The following is an 18,798-nucleotide window of genomic DNA, read 5'->3' as shown; positions in this document are numbered from 1 at the left end:
TCCATGCCATCCATTCGTTGCCCCCAAACCCGCGGAGACCATTCGACCGCCTGCATGCCCGTGACTGACCAGCAAGGGGGACGATGGAGGTACTGTGCCGTTTTGAAATATCCGTCCGGTCAAAACAGGCAGAAAAGAAATACGCAGACAAAAAAAAATATGGATGCGAGGATCCGGGAATCAAGTCACCGAGCCAGCGCTGGGCCTGTATCTTTAAACTTGGCGCTTGGACGGGCGTGGGATTTGGATTTTTCGGAGCGGGAGGGGGAGGTCTGGACATGGGGCGGGCATCACGGCCTTACCGCATGGAGCCAGGTCAAGCACCTCTAAGGGGAGCTTCAGCCAGTGTGACAGTCCGTCCAGTGGGTGCCGGTACCTAAGGTACCTGCCCAGCAGCGACCAGGACAGGACAGCCCCAGCGGCCTTACCCACCCACCTTAGGGACTGCATCATAGCCCCGTCGCTCACGCAGCCATTAGCTCCCCGACTCTGCATGCTCGTCATAAAACCTTCCAGGCCTGCTGCCCGCAAACCACAGCGTCACCTCTTCCTCAGATCCTCCTCTGCTGTCCTCCAAGTTTCCCTCCATCTGCGACTACTCGGCTTGGTCCTCCGTGGTCCATTTCACCCGAATTTTTCTCCTCTTGCATCTCGTGTTGCTTCCCCTCCCTCAATCCCTCAACATTCCCAACCGCAATCATGGATCCGTAGGTGCTATCTAAACCCCCACCATGATTCTAGCTTGCTCCGTCGCCAGCAGCAGCTCGCCCTTGGGTGCGAGTTTGCGCCCTCGGTCCTTCGGCCGTGTCGGAACAGTATCGCTGACTGCATTTTTTTTTTCTCTCTTTCAGGTGCATGGAGCTCAAGCAAAACACCACCATCGTCGTCCTCGGCGCTTCTGGTGATCTTGCGAAAAAGAAGACGGTGGGGAGCTCTCCCATCCTCGCCCCTCATTTGTGCCTTGCGCTAACATGCTTGTCTTTGCTTCATGATAGTACCCTGCGCTCTTCGGTCTGGTAAGCTGCACTTTGGGACTCTCGGTAAGATGATTCCTTGGCTAACATTGCCCCCCAGTACCGAAACCAGTTCCTCCCTCAAGATGTCAAGATCGTCGGATATGCCCGCACCAAGATGGACCACGAGGAGTACATTCGACGTATCAAGTCATACATGAAGACCCCCACAAAGGAGTCTGAGCAACAACTCGAGGAGTTCTGCGAACTCTGCACCTATGTCTCCGGCCAGTACGACAAGGATGAGTCGTTCCAGGTTCTCGAGCAGCATCTCCAGGACATTGAGAAGGGTCGCACCGAGACCCATCGACTCTTCTACATGGCCCTGCCTCCCAGTGTCTTCACCATTGTTTCGCAGCACCTGAAGAAGGTGTGCTACCCCACGAAGGGCATTGCGCGCGTTATTGTATGTGATTCTCCCTCTCCGCCTTTGGGCAGCTCGCTGATATCTTGGTTAGGTTGAGAAGCCCTTTGGCAAGGATCTTGCCAGCTCCCGTGAGCTTCAAAAGTCCCTGGAGCCTGACTGGAACGAGCAAGAACTGTTCCGAATTGACCACTACCTGGGCAAGGAAATGGTCAAGAACATCCTGATCCTCCGATTTGGTAACTCATTCCTGGGCGCTACCTGGAACCGCCACCACATCGACAACGTTCAGATTTCCTTCAAGGAGCCCTTTGGCACCGAGGGCCGTGGCGGCTACTTTGACGAGTTCGGCATCATTCGCGATGTCATGCAGAACCATCTTCTCCAGGTCCTTACGCTCCTGGCCATGGAGCGACCCATCTCCTTCAACGCTGAGGATATCCGTGACGAAAAGGTCCGCGTCCTCCGCGCCATCCCCGCCATTGAGCCCAAGAACGTCATCATTGGCCAGTACGGCAAGTCCCTCGACGGCAGCAAGCCCGCCTACCGCGAGGATGACACTGTCCCCAAGGACTCTCGATGCCCTACCTTCTGCGCTATGGTTGCGTATATCAAGAACGAGCGATGGGACGGTGTCCCCTTTATCATCAAGGCCGGCAAGGCGCTCAACGAGCAAAAGACAGAGATTCGAATCCAGTTCAAGGATGTCACTTCGGGTATCTTTAAGGACATTCCCCGAAACGAGCTTGTCATGCGCATCCAGCCCAACGAGAGTGTCTACATCAAGATGAACTCTAAGCTTCCTGGTCTGAGCATGCAGACCGTTGTTACTGAGCTCGATCTGACCTACCGCCGACGATTCTCGGACCTCAAGATCCCCGAGGCTTACGAGTCTCTTGTGCTCGACTGCCTGAAGGGCGACCAGTCCAACTTTGTCCGTGACGACGAGCTCGACGCCAGTTGGCGAATCTTCACTCCTCTCCTCCACTACCTGGACGAGAACAAGGAGATTATCCCCATGGAGTATCCCTATGGTAGGTGACATGCATAGCCAGCATTGGAGCGTAACTCATTATTCTCTCTAGGATCTCGCGGCCCTGCTGTCCTCGACGACTTCACGGCCTCGTATGGCTACAAGTTCAGTGACGCTGCCGGTTACCAGTGGCCCACGACCACTGCCACTCCCAACAAGTTGTAAGTGATGGACCAGCATCCTGTATGCTCGATCCAGGTTGAAGGCAGGAAATCAGTTGGACTAATTTAGCTCGTAGTTAATGACGCCTCCCGTGCGACAAGAGTCGCGACCGTCTTCGGACTATGATATCCCGAGCCTTGAAAGGCGAGCAAAAACCAACGGATGATGATCTCTATAAAATTGGCGAGAACGGGAGGGGTTCTGGCGAGATAATGGACACATGCTTGTTGGGTTTATTAGATGCAACTACGTGGGGCTGGGCTCAGGCTTTGCGTTATGAAAGGGTAGATTAAAGAAGATTTCCAATCTCATCCTTGAACGGACAGTACAGTGCAGTACAAGCAGGCGAGATCTCGACTATCAGGCATCATGCAATTCTTACGTATCTCGGCGGGGGAGATTTCCAGAAGTTGGAGATAATCTGGACCCTGAACGCCACAACCGTCACCAAAGGAGAGCGAGTGACGGAGTGAATGTGCCCGCCGTGGAGTGACTTTGATGGTGATAACGTGCATAAACCCTGTTGGCGCACGTTATGCACAGTTTGTACAGGTGGCTCTTGTGCTCGCCTCAAAATATGCACGGTCTCCATCTCACATGACCTGGCCTGTTACCCCAGCGCCCTCCGTCTTTTGGTCAGGCAAAGCGTGGTAACCGGGGAAAATCGAGAGGCTGCCCTGCGCATCAATCACAGTCCTTCACCATATTCTTCTTTCATCACCCTTCTCGATCGCGTCGTCTCCTACCCGAACGCCCTCTCTCTTGAACCCCTCAAGACCATCGCGAATATTGAAATATCGACCTATTCTTGACGACTCCTGAATCGCGTTACGCTCGCTCCCTAAATCGACGACTTTTTCGCCGCGCCTCGCCTCTTGACCCTCTCGCGAGACTGCCTAACCCGACGAACAGCCAGCGAAGAGGACAGCGACACACCACCTCAACACCTAGAGCCTCTAATTGATACGAATCTCCCTTGCGCGCAGAGTCCGCTGCTCGGTGCAGACGATTGCGACTGTCATGCAGCACCGGGATCGCCGATAAAGAGATCCCGCCTGCCTCTCATGCCACATTGGAGCAGATAAACGACACGACGAGAAAGATTTACTACACCATCTAGAGACATCGAGATCTTTTCAGTCTGGCTCGGGGAGCACCTGGACCAGGGACGAGATAGTGGATGCCGGGCGTCATCAGCATGGAGAATGGCGGCCCGAATGGCGCGCGCTCTAACCACGACATAGATTCAACGCTCAATGGCGTGAACGGCGCGGGCGCTGACGGACATCAAAATGCCTTGGACAAGGGAAAGGCCGTATCTGGCGGCGATGCCAGCGGTGCCATGGTCAATGGGAACGCCACCAGCGGTCCTCTGGTGAACGGCTCTCGACCAAATGCGCCGGCATCAGACCAAGTCCCGAGAATGAACGACCTCCCCGATGAGATCGTCCACATTACACAGGGATACATCTCCCTGTCGACATTCCTCACACGACTAGCGCAATCCACGCACAACAACCTCGAAGATCAGATCACCAAAATGGCCAAGATGCCCCTTCCTGTAGCCGCCATGAACGGAAACTCTTCAATACCGAACAACGACATGGACGACGTGTCGAACGAGAACATTATCAAAAAGAAGTCGATCTTAGACTTTGCATACAAGGAGCATCAAAGATGGGTCAAGGCCCTCGTCATCACGGAATGGAGCCGCAAGGCAGAGATGGTCAGCAAACTGATCGACTTGAGAGCCCACATCATGAAGCAGCAGGTTCTCACCGACGCGGCCTTTGACACTATGGTTAATGTCAAGAGGGACTTGACATTTGCGAGAATGCCAAGCCCTGATTTGAAAACAGCCCTCCAGGTTCTGTCAACAGGGAAGGCTGCCTGGATGCCTGATGTAAGTGCCGTCCTTGGTACCTAGTGAAAGACTACAAACTGACCTGATGACCAGCTTCAATACATTGAACCGCCGCCTTTGACCTTGCAGGAGCAGTCCCAGTGGATGAGTGATGTCAACACCCTGCTATCGCTCAGGCTGAACCTGGAAGACTTTGACAAGATCCCGTACCACTTCAGGAACTACGATATCAAGTCAGGACGAGTCACCTTTAAAGTTCCTGGCGAATTTGAGGTCGATCTCACAATCGCGGATGAGGATTTCGAGAAGCAGTTTTGGTTCATCGACCTGAGATTCACCTTCAAGCCATCCGCAGCAGCGATTCCCGAATCCCTCAAGGACTACTTGGAGAGGCACGTGAACGGAGTTCTCAGCACAGAGGGGTTGCTCGGCTGCTACCAGTTCTTGCATGAGTTGGTGCTCACTCACAAGCTCAACGAGCTGAGACGTCAAGCCAACCAACTGAGCAAAGGCTCCTGGACCGGCACTCTCAAGGTTGAGCCACTCAACCGAGCCTTGGCAATTCAGTACTGGACGTCTCGGGCACCGCCAACTAGCCCCAAAAGCTGGGTGCTGGTTGCTGTCAACAGTGGCCGCAAGGCAAATGGCGAGGCAAATCCCAAGTCATCGAGTTTCCTGCAAGCAAAGTGGTACCGGGACAACAAGGAAGTAAAGGATGTGGAAGTACCTTTCGATGCCAACAATCTATCGGCGGAGGCACTTTTGAAGACAGTTATCGGCCTTCACATTGATTTCCTCCTAAGCAGCATCCACGACAAGCTCATGGCAACACCTCGTTTCCGCAATCGCGAAGCTGCCATGGTTCTGCGCAGCTCTCAGGAAGACCCAGCTGCGTCCTCCCTGTCCATGCAGGTTGGATACAAGGATAGCATCTCGCTACTCATCGAACCGACGACTGGTGTCTTTGCTGTCAAGCCGCATTCAAAGTTCATTTATCAGCACGAGCTTCAACTCAACAACGGGAAGAGCCCTGCAGACGATGGCGTGGCATGTCTAGAAAACGTGAGGTGCGCGATCATGGAAGAAGAGCTTAACCGCCGAGGAAGCACAATGGGATGGAGCGTTAAGAAGTGCCCACTCAACAACGAGGAGCTGAGGTCCGCTACCAAGAACCGCGAATGGACAAAGACCATCTGGCTCCAGAGAGCCGGATGGAGGCCTACATGGTTCATCATGGTCGTACTGAGTCTAAGCGGTGATGAATGGTGGCTGCTTGAAGTGTAAGTTGAACTTGAGCTGCGTCAAATAGAACCTTGCTAACACGGACAACAGGGACCGCAACACTCCTGGGCCAGTGGTGAAACTAACAGCAAAGCTTCCGTTCAACAAGGGCTATCCTAGCCTCCACAACACTTTCTGGAACAACATGACGGTATTTGCCACGGGTATGATCGCCCAGGCAATAGACATGCGCGAGCTCCACAAGCAACAGATCAAGTTCAAGCCCAACGAGACAAAGAGCTGGTCTCTCCCACGACAAGTTCGACTTCCCTCGATCGAGATTGCCCTCTCGGGCATTTTCCCCTCGATGGTGTTTGACAGCTCCGAGAAGGAGAGCAGCAAAGCCTCGGGTAATAGGGACTTGGAGCAACTAGGACTCGCCTCGATTACACAACCTGCGACTGGACTGAAGCTCTCAACGATAGAACCGTGGGCGAATGACATTGTGTCGATCAGTTTCAAGGGGGCGCAGCTCCCTGAGGCGGAACTCGCAGCTTCAGAGGGTGCCAACCTCCAGGATGCCAAGTCAGATGCTCCCTTGGTATGTATATCGGACGCCATCATCAAGGTCCGAAGACCTGCCAAGTTCACCTCGATCAAGGGTGCTCTGGTTGGTCAAGATGTCTCGTACAACCTTCTCAAGGGCGAGTTTCGGCTGCGGATGCGCCACAGTCTGGGGCAGTCGATACTGGAGAGTTTGAAGTCGCGAGTCAAAGCAGTCGATCGCTTTGTCAGCTTCGTTGAGTCTATGGATAAGGCTAAGGGGTCTATCCAGAGCGAAACAGTGAGCCTTCAAGAGGTGGTCTTCTCTTACAGGGATCAAACCAATGACTCGCTCGATGACACTACGACGACAGGGCGCAGATGGAGGGTGGCGCTTAATCTGTCCAATGATGTTATCGACATCAAGATGGAGAAGGGCAACCCTCATCTTCGAGTGGTCGACCTGATGCAGAACCTCGTTAACAGCGATGGCGGAATCGAGGCTCTCATGGCCTGGCTGCCTACGTCGCTACCAGCCCTGGAGGCGATCCAGAAGACGGAAGAACTGTGGGCGGATATTAAGGCACGGAACCAGGGACGATTCCAGTTCTCGATGAACTCGCTGGAGTGGATGACACTCGATTACTTCATCTCTGGGCCAGGACAAATGCAGCGCCGAGTTGCATTCGAGGGCCGGATCAAGAGTCGTAGAGGCGAGCCTTGGTGGCACATATGGCGTGTGCCCGTGGCCAACGACACATCGGTGCCCAACGATGATCTCACCACGGCTCTCAAGCACGTGTGGGAGGGTAAAGGTGATGACTGGACCGGTCTGGTGACGAGCGCGGTAGGCGGACCGAGCAGGGGCGTCGTGGGCATCTTGAAGGCCATCGACGACGCCATCCGGCCGATGACGAGCCAGGGCAACTCGGAGGTGGTTGTCCTGGAGTAGAAGAACAAGAATAAGAAGAGAACGGTGTCTATAGCGCTGGGTGATGGGTTTTTACACTCTGGACGTTTGGGGGAGGGTTTAGAACAGCGGCGAAAAAGGATCAAACAAAGCGGGTGGTTGTGTTTTTGTGATAGCTTAATGATACCTCCAAATGAAACCAATGGAATGTTACTTGCATGGGCTGCGTTACGTGTTGGGTGGGCTTGGTAGGTAGACAATCGAGACTTGATGCACTCTGAAGTGTTTATTAACAAAGCCAATAACAACCTTCAGTCTTTGTAGCTCAAATATGACCTACCTGTGCTGCCTCCTGTGATGATCCCTGAGTAGAGCATCAAGAGCATTCATCTTGATGGTCCCTACAATCCGATTTTCTGAAGCCTTCGCGTATACGTCCACATAAGCAACACTGCTGTACAGTCCAGTTTTGTCCTTCTATTCATCTATAATAATATACAGCTTTGCCTACCTAAGCCAACTCTTCTCATCATAGCAACCCCCCTTTTTATAATACTAGTTGTTTTCTTCATCTCACACAATACAAACCCCGCTCACTTGAAGCGCCGCACGGGAATCTTCTCGATAGGGACAACGGCAAAATCCTGTAGCTGGTTCAAGTACTCGAGGCCGGTGTTCTCGAGCCCAGACTTGGTCGAAAGCGCAGCGTCGTAGCCAGCGCGGAGGCTGGCAATGGCGCCGATGCGGCCGTATGAGCCTCCCGCGACGGCGAGGCGGCCTTCAAAGTGGGTGCAGAGCTCCCTGTGCGCGTCGCGGAGGAGGTCCTGGTGGCCGACGTTGTGCTGCGGGATGCAGTTCTTGGCGAGGCCTGCCACAGCGTGGCATGGTGCGTCGCGAGGGATGCCGAGATGGCGCTCGAGGAGGCTGCGGGCTTGGATGATGGCCTCGTCCTCTGAAGGGATCTTGGCGCCGGGTTCGTCGTAGTAGTGGCCGCCCATGAGGACGAAAAGCTTGGTGCCGGCAGGTTCGTCGGCGGAGCGGACCTGGACGTCCGAGTCGAAGAAGACGCCGAGGGCGTGCTCCGGGTTCGTCTCGGGGGCCACCGTGTTGGGGATGAGGTAGCCTAGGCCTGGGGGCTTGAGGTTCTCCTGGGGGAACCAGAGGTTGACTCTCATGATGGAGACTGAATGAGCTTTTGAGAAAGCCCGGAGCTTGTAAGGGGCGAGGCTGGCCGTGTCCTGGCTCGAGAGGGTTGAGATGACCTTGTCGAACCTCTGAGGCTGCTCACTTGACTTGGAGCTGGCGATCTAAGTGGTGTTTTATGTCAGCACTCTCTCTTGGTTTGTTCGAGATACAAGCCTTGTTACCTCGATCTTCTTGATCTTCTGATCATAAGTCAGACCCCACACATCCTCGCCCGTCTTAATGGTGACATTTGGCTGGCTCCGCAGGGCGTCAGCCATGGCTCGAGGCAGCGTCTCCATTCCCGACTCGCCAAAGTCGAGCAGAGCGTTCTTCGGGCTCAACGCCAGTTTCTGAATCTCCTTGTCCTTGCCCAACGCCTCAAGAATCTCCTTTTCGGGCATGGGCATGGGACGCGCGTGGAAGCCCGGGTTCGGCAGGTACCAGCCCCAGTAGATGCGGTCGAGGACGGAGCGGGCGCTCAGCTTGTTGATGTCACCGCCGTAGATGCCGTGCATCATGGCCGAGGCCAGGGTGCCGACCGCCTTGCGGCTGTTTGTGATCTTGTAGAGCCACTCGGCGACCGAGTAGTCCTGGGCGGGGAGCTGCCGCCGGCGAAGCGTGTTGAAAGCGAGGGCGAGGCCAGCGCCGAAGCTCTGGAGGAAGAGGGGCTCGCGGAGGAAGTCGGCGAACGGCGCGAAAGGTGGCATGGTGACTAGGTGGTCGGGATAGTAGATGTATCGCGGCTTGGAACCCGGCGAGCTGATCTTGAGGCCGAGATCGAGAGCCTGACACGGAGGTTAGCAGAGCAATGGCGTGTTAGTGTTAGAGAGCTTCAGGGTGCGCACAAGATCGTAGAGGACGAGGTCATCGTATCGAAAGGTGTTTCCAGCCAGCGAAGTCAGGGATCGCGCGCCGCGCTCGAACAAGACGACGCCCTGCTTGCCCCCAACATCAACGGGCACTCTATCCGTTTTGATCCATCCTCCAAGGCGATCGCTGGACTCGTACAGTGTGATGTTGGCGGTCGAGGGGAGTTTCTTTGCGAGGTAGTAAGCAGCGGAGAGACCGGTCAAACCGCCTCCGAGGACAGCAATGTCGGCGTCCTTGGGCTCAGTGGTGTAGGCCCGTCGGCCGCTGATGCTCCGGAGATGGTCACGGCGTCGAGGTCGAGCGGCGATGGCGTGGAGGCTGCGATGGCAACAGCCATTGAGGCGGTGGGAGGCGGCGCCGGAGCTCAGGAGAGCAGCCGGGAGTGATCCTGCACGGCAGAGACTCATGACGAGGGCTCAATTGGTCATGGCCAAGGTGTTGGTCCCGTCACGAGATGGTGGAGTGTTGCGAGCTTACAGTGGGATGGGGTTTTTGGCGGGGAGGCAGGCCGTCGAAGCTAGGTCCCGGTGGCATGAGCCGGTATTCATCCGTGCGTCGTTGACATCACAATAGAAACATTATAGATTCATCTAGATTAATAGATCGGATGATGGACATGGTTCATTTCATCTCAAGTGGTTCATGCACGTTAATCATGAGAATAGAGAAGAGAAAACTCCGAGGCATGGCCATGGGCCCTTGTTTGCATTCTTCCCCCCCTCGCGCATCTGCTTTGAAGCATCTCCATGATGCGCGACCTTTGGCCGTCATTCTCTGGCCTCTATGTACCTATATAAGGAATAAACAAGATATGGCCCTGCCTCATGCTCATTGCAAATTCGCAAAAGAAACCAAACTCCAAACTCCCTTCCATGCTCTTGCCACCCCGGCCAACGACATTAGAAAGCAGACCGTAGTAGTACATATCCTTCATTCACCATATCGTCTCGTCCTCCTCTGTTCATCAGCCGTTGTTCTGCTGGTCCCAGTCCTGAGACTGAACCTTTAACCCTGGGTATCTTGTGATCTGATCGGCTTGTCGATCATCTCATCCCTCCAAACCACCCTTTTTTGTTTTCATCTAACCAATGATTTCGGTATCCTCCTTAGGGCCCTCCTCAGCCTTGATTAGCTCCTCGCCAGCTTGCTCGTCCACAAACTTCCTCTCGCTGACGTGCTCCTCCTTGCCGTCTGCAGTCCAGACCTTATCCTTGAATCCTCCCTGCTGACCCTCCTCGTGCGCAAAGGCGCAGTGAGGGTTCAGGCAAGGGTTGAACTTGCATTTTGTCTTGACGTGCGTGAACTTGCAGTTGGCCGTTGTGCAGTCAGCTCCGTTTCGGCACAGAGGCATCGACGGGTGCTTGAACGGGCATCGCGGGTTCTGGCAGTTGGGGAAGAACTTGCAGTCCTGCTCGCTCTGGTGCGCAAGACGAGCCGCTGGTGAGGGGTGTCGAGCAACGCATTTTCGGTTCTTGCATGCCGCTCCAAAGGTGCAAATGTCGTTAACGTCGACCGAGACACCGTGGGGGGCTGCCGGTGACTGGTGGGCAAACTTGCACTCCTTGTTGGTGCAGTTCAGGTTGTACTTGCACACAGTGTCGTCGGGGTTCGGGGGCTCGCGCTTCTCTCCAGACATGTCCACATCCTCACCCTCGCCCTCGCCCCCAGGCTTGTTGCTGCCTTGCCTGTCGTGATGGTGGTTCTGGCCCCTGCGGAAGTTGCCCCTGTTCGAGTTCTGTCCTCGCTCGAAGCCGCCCTTTCCTCCTCGGCGATGTTGCCCGAATGCGCCTGGGTTTCCACCGTTGGCCATGATTTGCTGCGAGAGCTGGAACATCACCTGGTTCTGCTGCTCAAGCATGGCCACGAGCTCCATCGCGTTGGGCCCGTTGGGCGCGTTGCCCTGCATCATCCACTGACCCTGGGGTCCGCCAGCGGCCATGGCGTTCAAGCCTGCTTGGAGGTTGGCGGCGCGGTTGTTGTTGTTACGGCCCATACCACCTCGGCCTGTCCTGGGACCGGTCGGGGGGTTGCGGCCGTGGGTGTTGATGCGTTCACCGCCCGTCTGGCCTCTAACACGATGAAGAGCAGCATCGCCAGTACGGTCCATAGCCTTGTTAATCTGGCCAAACATGCGCTTATCCCGTCCACCTCGTTGGTTTCCGTTTCGCATTGAGCGGGGACCGGTTGGTCTAAGAAGAGTCAGTACATCTGGGGTCAGGCGCAAGGAAATAAGGGAAACATACGCATTCAACTCTGATACATCTCCGGCATTCATGTCGGTATCCATGTCGCCGGCACCTGCGCCTTCTTGGGAAGCGTCAGGCATTGAACTACCGCCGTTGGCTTGAGAGCTCAGGGCATCGATCTGTTGGAATAGCCACTGGGAGAAGTCGCGAGTGCTGGGGTCGTCGGGTCCCAGGTTCAGGAGATCGCCAGAAAGCTCAGAGGCAATCTCGTCCTGGGTCTTTCCGTTGACCAGCATCAGAATGATGTACTCGGCCAGGGCGGAATCATCAGCGCCACCGGTTCCCCATCCAACCTCGACGAGCTTGGGCTGGATAGCGGCATTGAGAGCCTCCGCCAGGGGCGTGTTGAGGCTGACTTCGACAGGCATACTGAGTGAATGCGCCGTCACGGGAGGGGAGTAGGGGATTGTGAAAGGCGGGTGCGGGTGCGGGTGGCGGGTAGTTTCGCCGCAGAGTCTAATCGAGACTTGGGCAGTCTTTGAGCGACGCGTTTTTTTTCGATGGTCTTTGACAATTCGCGTCGCGTAAAAGGGAAACGGGTCGCAAGGCTATAGAATATGCGTGGGCGCTTGCGCAAAGTTGTGTTTGTCGAGTTGGTGATGCTGCGTCGTCACACCGAGCGGCGATGAAGCAGGCTTTGAGGTTGGTTTGTGTTGGAGTTGGCAAAAGCTCTGCCAGAGTGACGGAGAAGTCGTCGGGAAATGGGTCTGTCTGTCACGTGATGTGTCGATCAGTCATTGTTTACCTTGTCGAGTAAGTAGCCGTTTGGTTGGTAATAAACGTTTTACGGTAGAGGGAAAAGCCACAGAATCAAGCCCTTTAATTCGATTAATTTAAAGGTTTCTTTTACAATTGATAATTTCTATCCAACAAAGCCCAGCCAGCTCAAAGATGTGTTTGTCAGTGAACAGGTACACAGCTGTGATGTTGCCACCACGGACCAGAAGATTCGGTGAGCAACGAATAGCTGTCGGAGGAGTGATTAGTCAGGCATGTGGCTGACATTTCCTTTTCCAAGCCTCTTTATCCTGTACGTACTTTTATGCAGCCTCAACATAACGCGAGCTAGCAACAGGAGGTTGCCGTGAAGCTATTTATGGCATCCCTTGATCTTTTAATCAAAGACCGCTTTGCTCTCTCACAAGATCAAGTCCCAAGACGGCATCCCGAGATGGCGTTCCTTTGTCCCACCCTCTTTCCATCTCCCCCGCAACTTTTCCAGATTGATGCTCGAACCAAGGGACCTGTACCTACCTTTCATGTTCCAGTGCGGGGGACGGCCAACAAGCATCCAGGGGTGTTTACATGTTACATTTCTCCTCCTCATTACAATCCATCATGCTGCCATCCATCATGTTTGTTTGTCTAGGGCTGCATTCTCCTCATTTGCCTTGCCAGATGATCAATATCCATGAGACCAGTGGCTCCATCTGGGTGCATGCAGCAAGATTGGGGGGCTGGGACTGGGAGAAGCCACCGAGACAACGACTCCGAGCTGCAGCAAGATACAATGGAACGTACCAAGTCGGTTCCTTGCTGCGAAGAGACGATGCAATGAAGCCGTCCTGACCAGTCTTTTGAATCATCCGAATGCCAAGTGTAAAAGTAACGTGAGAAATCGCCTGGAAACTGCACAGTCGAAACACGTCGAGAGGCATCACATCCAATGAATGAATGGCATCAGCACCAGTATAGCAGATGCAGTCCAACGCCAGCCTCGTCCTCGCTGAGTCCAGCCACTGCGAGTCGCCGATGGGCGCTGACGCCGCTGACTTTGGCGCCGCGGCTCAGCCCATTTTTGGCGCTGTCTGGGCCTCTTTTCCACTGAGCAAAGGTAGGTCGGGTCTCATCTCAGCTCATCTCCCGTCCGTCATGCATCTACCTCAAGCACGGCTGTCGCAAATATAGCAATGGGCGCACACATCGGCCTCTAGGATTCGTCTGGTCTCTCTATCCGCCGCAAGCCTCTTTACGTCCAAGCTATTTTCCGGCATCACGGGTCACTGCGAGGTTCTTGGGCTGTCAATCCCCGCCCCCTTCCATGTCTCCAGTGAACCCTACCTCGACGTCCAATCTCAGCTCAGACGACGCCGTCATCTGTCATCGAAATCAACAGCAGCAACAGCAACAGTCATCATCACTTGGTACTCTACTCTCCATTACTACCAAAAGTTCTCTATCTTCCATCTCGAAAACGGCAATCGCAACCTCTCGGGTGGTCGTGTAACGTTGCGGCTGTGCCACATGGTCGCCCCGGGACATCGCAGCCTGGCCGTCCATCACATCACAATCTGCCGCCCTTCGAGCTCCAAATCAGGCTCGGCACGATTGCTTCACGCTTATGCCCTTGCTCTGCCCTGCAAGGTGCCGGGGAGAAACTAGCGCCAATCCTTCTGCCCTGTTGCCCTCCTGCAAACGCCCATAGAAACGAGTGACAAGCCTCTCCCGCGTCTCCAGGCCAGGGGCCCCTAGCGGAGGATCGACGTCCCTATTTAACTGACGTCCCCGTATTCCTTTGGACGGCACTCGGCACTTAAATCTCACCTACCGGTCTTGGTTCTTATATCTCTGCGACCACCTCTGCGACCATCTCTTGGATAGCATAGCATCTTGTATTCTGCATCCTTCATTGTCCTTCGCGATGTGGTCCAAGCCCCTCGTCGCCGTGGCGGCCCTCGCCCTCACTCCCGTCAACGCCATATGGCCCATCCCCAGAGAAATCTCCACGGGAGAGAAAGCTCTCTTCATTGACCAGAGCATCGAGATCACCTACAATGGGGACTTTGTACGCTGGACTTCTCCTCTTCCTGGACTTGTTGCGCAGCCGGACACTAAGACCATGTTTGACGAGCAGATACCCTATACTTACCAGTACTCCCCAGCCGCTGGCTCGGACTTTAGCAGCAAGCAGATCGTCCAGGCCGGTGTCTCACGCGCCCTACAGGCCATCTTCAAGGACAACTTTGTTCCCTGGAAGCTCCGTCCGCGCAACTCTGACTTTGAACCCGCCCTGAATGGCAAGAAGTGGGTCAAGTCGCTCGAGATCACCCAGACTGAGGAAGACGACAAGGCCACCTTCAAGCCGCTGGCCGGCGAGGTCGACGAGTCCTACTCGCTCACCCTCTCTGAGAATGGCGAGGCTGTCATCAAGGCCAAGTCTTCCACTGGTTGCCTGCACGGCCTTGAGACCTTTGTCCAGCTCTTCTTCAAGCACAGCTCCGGCACCTCTTGGTACACTCCACACGCCCCCGTCACCATCAAGGATGAGCCCGTCTATCCCCATCGAGGTATCCTTCTCGATACCGCCCGCTCCTTCTTCGAGGTCGAGCACATCAAGCGCACCATTGACGCCATGGCTTGGAACAAGCTGAACCGCCTGCACCTCCACATCACGGATTCGCAGTCCTGGCCCCTCGAGATCCCTGCTCTGCCCAAGCTGGCCGAGGAGGGTGCCTACCGCAAGGGTCTTTCCTACTCGCCCAAGGATATTGCTGACATTTATGAGTACGGTATTCACCGTGGAGTCGAGGTGGTCATGGAGGTTGACATGCCCGGCCACATTGGCGTTGTCGAGCTAGCCTACAAGGACCTTATCGTTGCGTACAACGAGAAGCCCTACCAGTGGTGGTGCAAGCAGCCTCCTTGCGGCGCGTTCCGCATGAACAGCAGCGATGTGTACGACTTCCTCGACACACTTTTTGGTGATCTCTTCCCCCGCATCTCGCCCTACACGGCCTACTTCCACACTGGTGGAGATGAGCTTAACCACAACGACTCGATGCTCGACCCGGGCGTTCGATCCAACGAGACCGAAGTACTGGCTCCTCTGCTGCAAAAGTTCCTCGACTACGCGCACGGAAAGGTCCGCGACGCTGGCCTCACACCCCTGGTGTGGGAGGAGATGATCACTGAGTGGAACATGACCTTGGGCGAGGACGTCGTTGTTCAATCCTGGCTGGGTGGCACCGCTGTCAAAGACCTGGTTGCGGCTGGTCACAAGGTCATTGACAGCGACTACAACTTCTGGGTAAGTCAACTCTAGATGAAAGAAGGTATGAGTTACTGACAATATCCAACAGTACCTCGACTGCGGCCGAGGCCAGTGGCTCAACTTTGACAACGGCCAGTCCTTCCAGACATTCTACCCCTTTAACGACTGGTGCGGCCCCAGCAAGAACTGGCGCCTCATCTACTCTCACGACCCCCGAGCAGGCCTGTCTGAGGAGGAAGCCAAGCTCGTGCTCGGCGGTGAGGTAGCGGTTTGGTCCGAGACCATTGACAGCGTCAACCTCGACTCCCTGGTGTGGCCACGTGCAGGCGTTGCTGGCGAGGTGCTCTGGTCGGGCCGTACCGACGCCTCTGGCAAGAACCGGACACAGTATGATGCCGCACCACGGCTGGCCGAGATGCGCGAGCGCATGGTGGCCCGTGGTGTAGGTGCTTCGCCGGTGCAGATGCCATTCTGCACACAGGGCGGTCCGGAGGAGTGTGCTTATTTCGAGCCCTAGATGCGGTGACGAGAGATTTTGTACATACCAGTTTTATTCTATTTCAACAGATTCAGCATTTTTATATTTCAACCACGCGAATACGATACCTGGAATTTGACAACTATAAGTATTGGTGTATAACATAGCTATGTAGTGATCCGGAGCGGGGCCGGAGTCTCGATACGGAGCGGGGTCCGCGGCGCCGAATCCTGTGGGGTAAGTCCGGGGCGATGTTGCACCGGTCGTCTCCTATGGACGGGCTACCGGGATCATACAAGTTCCCGGACGCCGCGTAGGGTTACAATGCTAACATGTGACAAGGGACCTACCTCACATCTAGAGGCGCGTTATGCATCCTGATTTGGGTCCTCTAGTTCGCTTGGCATCGGGATGTCTCTCTTTCGTAATGGGTGGAATGGGATTGGGAGGAGGTCAATTTTCCGCATCGGGCATCCTGATCGTGGTCAGCCACAGGAACAGGTTCACGTGCTATTGTTTGTTGTCAAAGAAGACGTTGGACACGTTGTTGGCTAACCATCACGTTAGTTCTCACTGTGATATAAACAGCAGATGATAACAATACAGCCCACAACGACTACACTTTGGACAAGATCAATCAACACCATCAAATCCCATTCTAACCTCAAGGTAGAGAAGCCGTTTACCCCGCCATCTGATCTGATCTCAAACCCTACCGCACACCCATGGCGATATGCATCCCCAACCTAGACCCCTCCCCCTCAGCCAAAAAGCGCCTCGGCAAAAGCCAGCCTCTTCCCCCGCAACTTCGTGTCCATTGCCAAGAACATCTGACAAAAAAAGTGACGTCTTTGCTTAATGTCTATTTGCAGCGTTTGCGGTGGCTCGGTTCATCTCGACGTATCCGATGGAGGGCGGCGTCTTGTGGGGATAGGCTGGGGCTGCTGCAGATCCTGTTACACTGCATTTTACTCTTCCCCGGATTATTGAGGTCAGATTCAATGATATTTATGTACGGGCCTGGTTCCCACGGTCTCGTTTTACTTTCGTTCTTTTCTCAAAGCTTGTTATACGTCAATTGGCTCTTGGCTTAATTGAACTGACATCTTGTTCTTAAGCGGCCTTGTCAAGTAACATCATATCATCATGGGTCTTGTCGAAGCCTTCCTGGAGCATGCCTCCTTCAAGGCCATCTTTCTCATCGCTGCCGCCTTCTATACCATCTATTACATCGGATGCCGCATAGACGAGCACATACGGATTCGTCGTCTCGGGCGCTATGGGCCATATCTCAGAACCTACGCTCCATGGGGTGAGTGAATCTCTCTACACGTTTATCTCTCTTAACCTCACCTCCCCAGGTCTCGACGGCTTGGTCAAGTTCGTCTACTCGACGGCGAAGCACCGAAACATGGAGGTCTGGCGTGACACCATCTTTGGCTCTCACAACTCATGGACCGTCGAGTCGCGGTTCCTGGGCGTTCGCACCATCTTCACTGCCGACCCTGCAAACGTCAAGGCAATCCTCGCAACGCAGTTCGGCGACTACGGCAAGGGTGAGCCCTTTCATCGCGAGTGGAGCGACTTTCTAGGTGACAGTATCTTCACCACCGATGGTGCCAAGTGGCATGCCAGCCGGCATCTCATCCGACCACAGTTCACCAGAGACCGCGTGAGCGACCTACACTGCTTCGAGTCGCATGTTCAGACGCTGTTCAAGGCCATTGCCAATGGAGGGCCGCTACTAGGTGAGGCTCAGGTTGTGGACATGGACAGTGTGGATGGAAAGGAGCTGGATATCAGTGATCTCTTCTTTCGCTTCACTCTTGATGTGACGACCGAGTTTCTCCTAGGTTCAGACATCAAGTCTCTAACGTAAGTACACAACCATTAAGTATAGCACCCAACCACTGACACATCCAGAAACCCGAGACAAGAGTTCGCAGATGCCTTCAACGAGATCCAGCACATCCAAAACATCGTCGCCCGCACCGGCAAGCTCCGCCACTTCTACCCCAAGCCCCGCTTCTGGCACTGTCTCGGCGTCGTCGACAACTTTATCAACAAGTACATTGACCGGGCGCTGTGCCTGAGCCCGGAGGAACTCGCCTCCAAGTCAAAGGACGACCACGGCTACACGTTTCTACACGCCCTGGCCGGCTTCACGCGAGACCGCAAGGTTCTCCGTGATCAGATCATCGCTGTGCTACTTGCTGGTCGTGACACTACCGCTTCGACATTGTCGTGGGCTCTCTATGAGCTTGGTCGTTATCCCCATGCTGTCGCCAAGTTGCGTGCTGAGATCCTGTCTACCGTGGGGCCGAACGAGACTCCGACGTATGAGCATCTTAAGAACATGCCCTACCTCAAATCGATCCTCAACGAGACTCTCCGTCTATATCCATCCGTTCCTTTCAACGTCCGCATAGCTCTCAAAGACACGACCCTCCCCCGAGGCGGTGGCCCTGACGGCTCCGAGCCCCTGCCCGTCCTCAAAGACTCTCCCGTGGCATACTCGACGCTCGTAATGCAGCGCCGCTCAGATTTATATCCCCCCGTGTCAGAGAAGTTTGCCGATCCTCAGATATTCAGCCCGGAGCGGTGGGCACACTGGTTCCCCAAGCCTCACGACTACATCCCCTTCAACGCGGGCCCGCGTATCTGCATCGGCCAGCAGTTCGCCCTGACCGAGATGAGCTACACCCTCTGCCGCATGTTTCAGAGGTACGAGCGCGTCGTGAGCTACATGAAGGAAGTTGATGGTGGAAAGCCGCTGCTCAAGGCGGATATTGTGCTGTCGCCGGGGCAGGGTGTCAAGGTGGCGTTCTGGGAGGCGGCTCGCGCGTGAGGTTCGAATTGATTCTTGACATGATTCAGAGCGAGAGTATTTTGGGAAGCTTTAGTTTTCTTTTTGTAAA

The 18,798-nt window shown here is 54.9% G+C and overlaps 6 protein-coding genes across 6 annotated transcripts; 4 read left to right on the top strand and 2 right to left on the bottom strand.

Moving 5' to 3' along the window:
• Nucleotides 1-699: 699 nt before the first annotated feature.
• Nucleotides 700-2,652, top strand: NCS54_00057500 (Glucose-6-phosphate 1-dehydrogenase; the record flags this gene model as incomplete). Its single annotated transcript, XM_053146224.1, has 7 exons — nt 700-707; nt 852-924; nt 996-1,016; nt 1,075-1,419; nt 1,472-2,411; nt 2,463-2,571; nt 2,649-2,652. 7 exons carry the CDS (start codon nt 700-702, stop codon nt 2,650-2,652), a joined length of 1,500 nt encoding a protein of 499 aa, XP_053002199.1.
• A 1,100-nt stretch (nt 2,653-3,752) lies between these two features.
• On the top strand, nt 3,753-7,152 carry NCS54_00057400 (Mediator of RNA polymerase II transcription subunit 14; the record flags this gene model as incomplete). The annotated part of the gene is made up of 3 exons (XM_053146223.1): nt 3,753-4,475; nt 4,530-5,716; nt 5,769-7,152. The coding sequence occupies 3 exons, from the start codon at nt 3,753-3,755 to the stop codon at nt 7,150-7,152; spliced, it is 3,294 nt and encodes a 1,097-aa protein (XP_053002198.1).
• A 551-nt stretch (nt 7,153-7,703) lies between these two features.
• On the bottom strand, nt 7,704-9,572 carry NCS54_00057300 (Protoporphyrinogen oxidase; the record flags this gene model as incomplete). Its single annotated transcript, XM_053146222.1, has 3 exons — nt 7,704-8,417; nt 8,478-9,080; nt 9,141-9,572. 3 exons carry the CDS (start codon nt 9,570-9,572, stop codon nt 7,704-7,706), a joined length of 1,749 nt encoding a protein of 582 aa, XP_053002197.1.
• Nucleotides 9,573-10,246: 674 nt separating this feature from the next.
• NCS54_00057200 (Hypothetical protein) lies at nt 10,247-11,779 on the bottom strand (the record flags this gene model as incomplete). Its single annotated transcript, XM_053146221.1, has 2 exons — nt 10,247-11,354; nt 11,409-11,779. 2 exons carry the CDS (start codon nt 11,777-11,779, stop codon nt 10,247-10,249), a joined length of 1,479 nt encoding a protein of 492 aa, XP_053002196.1.
• A 2,273-nt stretch (nt 11,780-14,052) lies between these two features.
• On the top strand, nt 14,053-15,919 carry NCS54_00057100 (Beta-hexosaminidase; the record flags this gene model as incomplete). Its single annotated transcript, XM_053146220.1, has 2 exons — nt 14,053-15,438; nt 15,491-15,919. 2 exons carry the CDS (start codon nt 14,053-14,055, stop codon nt 15,917-15,919), a joined length of 1,815 nt encoding a protein of 604 aa, XP_053002195.1.
• A 1,107-nt stretch (nt 15,920-17,026) lies between these two features.
• Nucleotides 17,027-18,728, top strand: NCS54_00057000 (Hypothetical protein; the record flags this gene model as incomplete). Its single annotated transcript, XM_053146219.1, has 3 exons — nt 17,027-17,192; nt 17,242-17,755; nt 17,804-18,728. 3 exons carry the CDS (start codon nt 17,027-17,029, stop codon nt 18,726-18,728), a joined length of 1,605 nt encoding a protein of 534 aa, XP_053002194.1.
• Between the last annotated feature and the right edge of the window lie 70 nt (nt 18,729-18,798).

The sequence above is a fragment of the Fusarium falciforme genome, chromosome 1, assembly GCF_026873545.1.
Source record: "Fusarium falciforme chromosome 1, complete sequence".
NCBI lineage: Eukaryota > Fungi > Ascomycota > Sordariomycetes > Hypocreales > Nectriaceae > Fusarium > Fusarium falciforme.
The sequence above is the reverse complement of the archived record's forward strand: the minus strand, read 5'-3'. Positions and strand labels throughout refer to the sequence as shown.